The sequence below is a fragment of the Mytilus trossulus genome, chromosome 8 (assembly GCF_036588685.1).
Source record: "Mytilus trossulus isolate FHL-02 chromosome 8, PNRI_Mtr1.1.1.hap1, whole genome shotgun sequence".
NCBI lineage: Eukaryota > Metazoa > Mollusca > Bivalvia > Mytilida > Mytilidae > Mytilus > Mytilus trossulus.
Window position 1 is genome coordinate 38106799 of NC_086380.1, and position 9979 is coordinate 38116777.

General features: G+C 31.4%; 1 protein-coding gene across 1 annotated transcript; it reads right to left on the bottom strand.

Annotated features, from left to right (window-relative positions):
• Nucleotides 1-573: 573 nt before the first annotated feature.
• On the bottom strand, nucleotides 574-7617 carry LOC134727641 (hemicentin-1-like). Its single transcript, XM_063592021.1, has 4 exons — nucleotides 7476-7617; nucleotides 6818-7102; nucleotides 6183-6452; nucleotides 574-857 (listed from the first exon to the last, which is right to left on the bottom strand). The coding sequence occupies exons 1-4, from the start codon at nucleotides 7615-7617 to the stop codon at nucleotides 574-576; spliced, it is 981 nt and encodes a 326-aa protein (XP_063448091.1).
• Between the last annotated feature and the right edge of the window lie 2362 nt (nucleotides 7618-9979).

The window sequence follows — 9979 nt, forward strand, 5'->3', positions numbered from 1 at the left end:
ATTACATATGTATATGCCACTGTCCTCATACGTGAGGTTATCTAGGTCATTGTATGGTAATGAAAGTGTACCATTTGCCTGTCCATCTAGATTTCTAACAAATTGATTACTATGAGTGTAATGTAGCCATTTGCTGTATGAATAGTTGTCGGGAAAACCAGATACCTTGCACTGGAGAATTCTTGGCCTTTCGTTTGTTTCGAAGAGGACTGACTCGTTTGCAACGTTTGCAGAAGCTGAAAAATATCATAATATCGAAACATGCATATAAATGGACTATATGCGTTGGCTATAAAAATTCCGACCACAAATTGCTAGCATAGCTGTCTATATTATCTCATAGAATGCAAAACCAAGTTATTACATGTTCCGTTGGTTGATCAAGTAGAGCAATTGATTTGTTCAACTTACATCAACTTGCCCCTATTGAATTTACCGAATTTTCTATAACTGATTTTTTAGTTGAAAAAGGGAGACTACTATTGAAACGTTAAAACATTTGTTGATAAATCTTACTGTTAAAAAATAAAAGTATTTGGTTTATAAATTTCTGCATTTTTTACTTTAACTTGTTTAATTAAGATAAAAAATCTCACATGTAACGGTAATTTCTATATCTCCAGAATCTTCTCCAGCTCTATTCCTGGCAGTGCATTTGTACATTCCTGCATCTGCTATTTTGGTTCTTGTAAACTGTAATTGGGAATTGTTTGATAGAAGTTTTCCATCATGACTCCAAAAAAAACTGTCAATCGTTCCATTTTTGCCTGATTTCTCCTGACACGATAATGTAATTGTGTGTCCTTTTTTAACCGTTGGTAGAGGTGGAGACGATATAACTGCTACACGAGGTTTAACTACAAATTGGAGAACAATTTAAAATTTGAATCTCAACTACCACCATTTAAAAGGGAACGAAAAGATTCTATCGTGACAACTGGAAACCAGGCGTTTAACGGAAGCATACAAGAACATTTTAATAAAAATACAAACAACTGATATAAAAACAACAATATGTAAAACATATCGCAGAAAAACAAAATATTAAGCAACACGCACTCAAGCAAAATCTAGAGATGAACTTGGATGCAGTGGAATGGTTGGAAGTTTTAGCTTCCACATTTGGCACTATTGTGTCGAATTAGCCAGTTAAAATATATTGCACGAGAGGAGAAATCACAATTGTGGAAAAAGGACAGGATTGTTGTTAGAACATGTATCGCTAGGTAGTTACAACCTTCTCTCATAACCAAACTTGTCAGTCAAAAAAAGATTTAAAAACAAATACCTGCAATTCAAAACATAAGTTTTAAAACACTCAATACGATTTTTGTTTGGCAAGCTAAAACGATTTCACAAATACATTGTTATAAAAATAAAAGCCCTTATAAATTGCATTATCTAAGAGACGCATAATAAGCGAGCAATGGTAGAACTTAAATGCACAGACTAAAGACAACTCTAACACCACCATATACATTAATATGCCAGCTTTAGCTGGCACTTATGGTAGAAGCATCGTTTTGGGACAAAGAACGATAACTCTTGCTAGACGACCCATCTGAAAAGTTTCGTCACTCTCGTTAAATCTCGTACGATTATTTTTTATTAATGGCTGCCAAAATTCTCGTTTAATCGCGATCTTGTAAAAACAGACAGAACGGAACAAATTCGATGTGAAATACGACATGAATTTTTATTTGTTTGCAAAAACAAGAATTCAGAAATGTTGGCTACTTGTGTAGCTTATTTAAATTTTATTGTACCACGGAAATTACCGAAGTAAGGACAACAACATCCGACGCCATGTTTCGTCTGCTTCAACATTCCATTATCAGTGAGGTCAAAGCAAATTAACTGTCCTAAATAGTCACAGGTACTTCATTCAAAAGTCACAAAATCATAGTTAACGAAAACATATTTAGCGTAAAAGTTCCGTCCAGCCATGGGAAAACAGAAAAAAAACTCTGCAAGCAATATATTTCGCATTTCTTTTTACAAATTGACCATGTCGGGCATGCGGGCTAAACTCCGGTGCACTGGTTGACCATGACTCCTTATGTTCATCTGCCACATATCATTATTCCCCACACCAAGGAACAGTGATAATTATACAGTTGAATGTGATCACGGTTATTCATGTAGTCAATGGCGAATCCAGCATTTTTCATAAAAGGGGGGGGGGGTCTGACGGTGCGCTCCAGTCATGCTTCAGTTATTCCCTATATAATCATCATTTTTTCCCTAAAGAAAAAGGTCTCCCTCTGGATCCTTTGGTAGTCCACAGACTAATTCAAAACTTAACAAAAGTTAAAACATTCAAATAATTCACAATCTTCTTATTCTGTACTTTCTAAATGGCAAACTCTCAAGACATCTTTTCATTGATTATGTCAAACCTTATACAGTCCCAGGAAATGGAAACTGTTTTGTTTTCTCTCTTTAAGTTTAATCATAAAAGGAGACTTGAGTCTGAGTAGTACATTTAGAACTGACTACTGTATATATTGTATGCTTCAATATTGTCCAAAATTGGATTTTATGGGAAGATGGAGTTATTATGATAACACATGAGAATAAACCATGATGTGTATATAGGGCATGTTACTTGGAAGAATGTGGGCTACATCCTTTAAAATTCAAGCTGCAGCAGTCGCCTGCATATTCTATGCATCAGTTTATCCCTGATCAAAACATTTTCACTCTACCAAGTACTTTATGACTATATCACTATCAGGTTCACATTTCAACCTATTTAGCAATACACACTTATGATATAACATCACAGTACAAAAATTGTACTCAGTAACCAAATTGCACCTATTCAACAAAAAATACCTGCAAAAAACTTACATGTTTTGTTTCACCATGTGAAATTATCTTATTATCATCTTTTTACTCTGGTACATTAATTAATAAGTGATAGATTTCTCTTAGAAGAAATTTAAAGGTCTGAGTGACTATAAACTATACAGAGAACAATACCTGTTGTATTTGTTCAATGGGACAAAAGAACTGCAAAAAGTTTAAATGGACAGGTAACTACCAGGTGAATCTATGGAAAGGTTCAATTGGGTTCCAATAAAATGAGCAAATTAAATGTGTTACCATGAACATCCTTTTCTTCCAAAAATAATAGTTACAGCATGAAATAAAACAAAATCTCTTTTTATATCCCAGTTTAAAGGATTTGAAATTAACCATGCATGTAAAGATGTATGGAATTTGGGTTCCTGTCTCATTACAGGATCATGGATTGTTTGGATGTTTTTTCAAACTAATTTTTCAATGACTGTACATGGACTCAAAATTAAATTGGTATAACTCTATTGTAAACAAGGGAAGTCTACAAAATAAGCACAGAATAAACTTTTGTCTGGTACATAAAAAAAAGTTTGTTAAAAAAAACTGACAATTTAGGTAAAATTAGGGTATTCTCATGTAAGCAAATTTATTTTCATGACCAAAAAAAAAAAGTGCAAACCTAAAGGCAATAAAATGCTTTGCCATGCACAGCCTGATACGACTGCAGATGTATATTGAGTATATAAATAACACCAATTTTTTTTTTATGTCAGTTGAAATCAAACATATTTTAATTTTAGATCCTTTAGATCAATATGGACTAATTTGAAAACAGGCACAGGTAGACCCACATATTTCTATTCAGCAGAAGTCTCGAAGTACATGTACATATCTCCTTAATTCCATATGATAGTAAGTCCTACTAACTATTGAAAATGTGTACATTTAATTTTTTTCTAGCTCCTCTCGTGTGAAAGCAGAACCTTTTTGGTCACTATTTATGTGTTGCATCTAAATAAGAATTGTAACACTTTATAGTGACTGAACAGGTTAAACAAATACTTCTTAGGAAACAGAAAAAGAAGACAACTTGAAACAGCACAGCCATGCCAGTATATGTATGTATAAAACTCAGATCAGAATAGCATAGACAATGTGTTAGTTCTATGTCCTTGTGAATTTATTGTGAGGAAAGTTATCAATAATTCTGCAGATAATGAAATTTATTCAAGTGTTTTGTACATTGCTGTTAAAATTTTCACACAATCAGTGAAACATTCAAACAAGCTAAACTGAATTTTTATTACTGAAAGTTTCAAACATTGACAATGTTTTATTTACCAAATAACTAATGTGTTTCTGTGAGTGAAAAAAAAATCATGTTCAATTTTTGGAATTAAAGGGAAAGATGATCCTTTTCTCGCTCTGGTGCATGTCAATTGTGAATATATACTTACGGTTACCAAATATATTTTCTTTATCATGATACTCACATCAACATTATCAAGAAGTACATGTACATCATAGGAAAAATGCACAGACTACAGATAAAATGTTTAAAACACCATATTTTGAGTGCATCTCCTGCCAAATCTGTACTAGATGAGTATAATTGATGTAAATAAGGTAATTTTTGGAAGAAAAACCCAAAATAAAAAAATAAAAATACCCCCCAATAATGTACGATAACCCCAAAATCAATTCTTATCTTCCTTTTGAGTTTTGTGTATGAACCTCCTGGTAACATTTCATGGAATTCCATTTACTTAACTCAAGTTATTGTCTGAAACCAAATGTGTTTTTTTAACATGCTTGTATTTCCCATTTCCATTCTCAATTTTTTTTGCTATCATATAAGAACTTGAAAAGTAAGCTACATTATGTACATGTAACAAAAAAAATATATGCAAGAAATGACATAAAACTGACTCTGAATTAAATAGTACATGTCAGATATTGATGTAGAACTCACAAACTGAAGATGATCAGAAATACAAATGTTTTTATTCGAGTCAGATTTTTTTTTTACCGAAGCCCTTCAGCCCTATCATTTAAAATTATTTAGTCAAAATTTAACACTAGTATTAAGGTTTATTATAACAAATTGGCAAATACAGTCTTATTATCACCTAAAAAATACTGTGTACAGACTGACATGTGCGGTTTGGGAAGTTTTTATGTTTTTAGATATATAAAAGTTAAATTTAATTTGCATATCTGAAAGATAAAATCATTTTTGGCAAAGATCTGGATTCAAAATATTTTTTTTGTCCTATGCTTTTTTATTCATCAATTTGGAAATCAGAATATTTTTTTCAAGAAAAATAGCATTTTCCATCTGAACTTATAATTTTATTTTAGATACAAAATGTATAAACAAAACGTTATTGTAGCCTTGGACATTCGTTCTGAACATGCATGAAATATTTGCCACTGAACGTTAAACCATAAACAACCAATCAATATCTAGGACATTATAAAGCTGGCATTTAAGGTAGCGCCTTCCTCATACTATTAGAAGACAAAACCAATAATTATCAGTGGTTGTCGTTTGTTGATGTGGTTAATAAGTTTATCTCGTTTTGCTTATATATTAGACAATTGTTTTTCCTGTTTGCATGGTTTTACACTGGTCATTTTTGGGACTCTTTGATTTATAGCTGGCTGTTCGTCAAAGCTCCGTGTTGAAGACCATAATTTAACCTATAATTGTTTACAATTAGAAATGTATGCTTGGATTGAGAGTTGTCTCATTGGCACGCGTACCACATCTTCTTATATCTACATTTAATATATTTTGACATGTTAATCAAATCATGCCTTATACTTTACCACTTTTTGTAATCGTTTAGTTGTATTGAGTTTCTGTTTTATTAATACAAATGAAAACTTGCATTATTTGTGAATGTTTTTCTGTGACTTAACTGATTTGTACAATGTTAATATATGTGTAGATCTTATTTAAATGACACCAATGCTAGCTCACATAATATCATAATACCATAGATTGATCGATGATTAGTTAATTACAATACATAAAATGTACCAGTATATGATAACAATTTGTAAGCATCAGAAACGATTTTTAAGGATTGCGATCGGATCATAAAACTTATCTTATCAAGAAGATATGGTTTTCCTGTGATTGACCTATTGTAGAAGCAGATGGGTTTTCCTTTATACCAATAGATGAACATATGTAATGTTTACCTAGCTTATACTTGTAAAAAAAAACAATAAGAATTACATGTTTTATTTGATTCATTTAATTTTTGTCTAGTAGTATTTTGCGTTTACAATATAAAGACAAAAATGTCATTTAACCTACAGTTATGTAACTACAGTTTGGTTGCATATAAGTGAATGATTTTACTTACGGATAAGATTCAGTTGTACCTCAGCTTTAAGGGGATGATTAAATCTACTATTGTTTGCAGTACATACAAAATGTTTCCTGTCATCAGTTAGTTGAGTCTCAAAACGATAAATCACATAATTTGATCTGTTTGACACTAGTACATTTTCATCAGCTCTCCAGTGCATTATAGGATCATGTTTTGCCTCATTCATAAAACAAGTCAAGTTTACATTTTCCCCTTCTTTACGCTGGATTATACTGTAACCTTTCGCTTCGACAATTGTCAGGGCTGAAAGGATTATTGAAAATACCTAAAAATACGCGTGATAAAAATTGTTTTTTTTTATTAGTTTCCTTTTTTCATGTTTTTGGTGGTAGGTCTTCTATCATAAAGATTAACTCTGAAATTATCGTTTATAAGGCAATAACATATCATATTATGATGAATTAGCTAATTTTTTCGATACAATTCTCAATCTTAGCTAGATAACTTAAACCATTGAATTGAAAAAACCATAATTTTAGATTTGACGACAAAATTTGCACAAAAATGTAGACCGTACTATTTATAGCTATTATTTCATATAATATAGTTACTTTGTCTTTTGTTATTCTTGGCTACATTATCTAAGTTTGTGATTGTATTCTACTCACTTCGAAGTGTAATATTGATGTCATGTTTGGTGTTGATGGTAAAACAACGATATATTCCAACATCCTCCTTTGTAAAATTATGTATTGTCAGAATATGACAGGTATCAGAAACATAAATTCTGTTTGATATTGTTGAGTGAACAACTGGTGATCCACCTTCACATGCAGCTACTATGAAATGTGTTGTAAGTTTTCGCCAAAATTGGACGATTTCGAGCAAACAGTCTAAACGAATAGTCTCGCCTATACTAGCATATTGCAATGAAGTTTCATTCATAAGTATACCTGAAATATATTATAATATAGAAAGAAAATTAAATTCAAAGTTTCACACTACTGAATGTTTGCGCGTCAATATACTGCGATACTTATCACAAAACAAGTTTAAGTTTTCTAAACAGCTGAGGACTGCCTCGCTTTATTCTGTTTTAAGGTAATGTGGTTGTTGAATAAGTACTGGAAATGTGGTGTTTTTAAATAGATTGATATTAATTGGATATATTTTTTTAAGAGTGTGCGTTAGAAAGTTAATTAGTGTTTCAGAAGGATAATATTTTATATGAAATGGGAAAAATAACCTGATAACTGTGAAAATTTGTTAAAGCCAGTAAAATATGTATTATCGGACACCTTTAAAAATAATATTCTGAAACTTTACTTATCTTAGTAATATTTGAGATAGCCTCGTCTTCATCATTACTTGAACAGTTTATTTCAATTATTACTTGTTTAAGTAATGCCCCTGACTGGTTATTCATCCATATTGTTAAATCATTGTTCACTTTAGTTTTTAAAAACATTTACGTATAAACACGTCTCTGGAGATGGTCTAGATTGGCGAAAGTTATAAAATACAGACAGTGCATTGCTGTAAAATTGTATAGGAACATTGTTTAGCAAAACTCATGGTGCATATTGCAAATTAACAAAGCAAATAAACACGCGTTTACAATTGATATTTCAATATTGAATTTCAGTGTGTAATATATGCATAATTAAGGGCATATCCAACAGTTTCAGGGGAGGTAATAACAAACGTAAACGTCGTCTATTGTTTCCCGTAATTTCACGGTGTTTCAACGACGTCATAATGGCCGTTTGGAAAGAGCGGTTTCTTTCCTCATTGGAAATGGCACGATGGGAATCGGCAAAAAAATCATACAGAATATTAGCAGAACTAGAATTCAAAACTTTGTCCATTTGGTCTATTATAAAAGAACTGCAATTATCTTAATCATTACTAGACCATACTCCCTTAAGTTTCCGTTTTATTAAATTATCTTCAATACAGTAGAAAACAACGAGAGCAAATGCATAATGATTTATTATTGCATAAGAAAGTAGCACAAATTGTAATTAGTTCTTTATCAACTTTTTCCGAGATTTTGTCATTCAGGATAGAAAACTTAAAGTTTGGTTTTACTTGAGAAAGATGAAAAAAAAGGTTTCTTGAGAAAAAATAAATACGGCGTAATATAGCATTTATCATGCATCTAGCTTTCCGTTGAAGTGCTAATACAGTAGCTCTTTAAATGAATATGAACTTTAACCGGTAAACAATGTAAAACAAAAGATGACACAATAATAAAAAAATATTGAAATAGGAAAACATTGTAATATATACACTGACATACAAGTAGAAAATATCCGACGATGTTGGTGTTTACTTATGTATGAGGAAACAAATATAATTTTAAAATAAAACACAAAAAAAAACCAGTGTAGGTGTCTTTACAGTACTAATTAGACACGCCCTTTTCAGTCAGTAGGTCCATAACATGATGGGAAAAAAACAGCCTTTGACAAAATAACATAATTCAAAATGGGGAGGGGGGCTAATAGCTTTACTCACGATTTTGATCATCATTGAACTTTATCTAGTACGGCATACGTTTTACCGCTAGTACACTCTTTATATCTTGATAATATATCAATCGATCCACTCTCGCCTCGTCGTAGATATGCGTGATATATTTGCCACTGAAGCACGGCAACAATCAATTCATCAGTTTCATATAGTGATGCATAATCATTAGTTCTCAACTGATAATTGTCTCAAACAGTGTTCCAGTTTTGGTTTTTTATTTTTATTTTATATTTTATTTCAAAACGAAAATTTTAGAATTTCTTTCCGCATCTTTCTCTTTGAATTCACTTTTTTGAATAATCAATAATAATATAGAGTGGGGTGATCAATTTCGCCATATCTTTCCATGTTTTCTTCAGTTTATGTTCAGGTCTTTATGTTTTTGAAGTATACTGATATTTCTATATGAAGATAACTTCAAATGCAAATTATTCTTAGCTTGAAAACGTGTTTGTTTTGAGAAAAATCATCTGAAAAGTGAGATTAAAGGGTGTTTGAAATTTCCTGATTTTTTGTCAACGGGGGACACATATTCGCCGTTTTTGCATATCTATTTTAAATACAATAACTGCAGCTTTAAACAATATTTATCAAATAAATTTGATTATAGATGAATAGCAGACATTTGAAAGGTGTAAAAAACTGAAATTTTGGGCAATCAGTCAAGAAAATAACTAAGAAATATTTCTTTGAATTTTTTTTTCATTCAGGAAATTGGCTGTAAACCGATGTCCGTTTTTCGGTCCTTTTTTCGGTTAGTTCCGAAATTATGTCTCATTTTCAAAAATAACCATATTTGTTTTTAAAATATAATTTAACGGCATATTTCTTCCATTTCAACCATCCTTTGAAGTTTTTACACCTTAAAATTATAAAACGGCGAAATTGTGTCCACGGCGAATATCAGCGCCCCACTCTAGTAGTCTACATCAGTGGTTACATTGTATACAGCCAAACTATGTAGAGGGCAGTAAAACAGAAAACAATTTCCATTGTGTATATATGCAATAACTCATATATTGAAGCGTAAAACCACGGCAGTCAGGCTTGTTTAGGTGAAAAAAATACTGTCACAGTTTCAATTTCATATACTTATATAAATTATAGTAAATATGTCATAAAAGCAAAAACACACGAAAAAATGTCCACAATTTATTTTAACATTCAACATTTTTCGGTCGTTTTGTTTATGCTCAAGTTAATGTCAAACTGATCTGTTTTGTTCATCAAAGTATGTTTTCATCTACAACTGCAAAAGGCGCAACTTCAAGATTCATGTGACCTTTGTTGTTGTT

Bases quoted from the DNA above. Each gene is read 5' to 3' on its own strand.
- LOC134727641 (XM_063592021.1), bottom strand. From the start codon at position 7,617: ATGTTTTTAAAAACTAAAGTGAACAATGATTTAACAATATGGATGAAT. The intron at 7,103-7,475 runs GTAAAGTTTCAG...AATATATTTCAG, and splicing joins CTCAAATATTACTAAGATAA to GTATACTTATGAATGAAACT. The intron at 6,453-6,817 runs GTGAGTAGAATA...TAATCCTTTCAG, and splicing joins CATCAATATTACACTTCGAA to CCCTGACAATTGTCGAAGCG.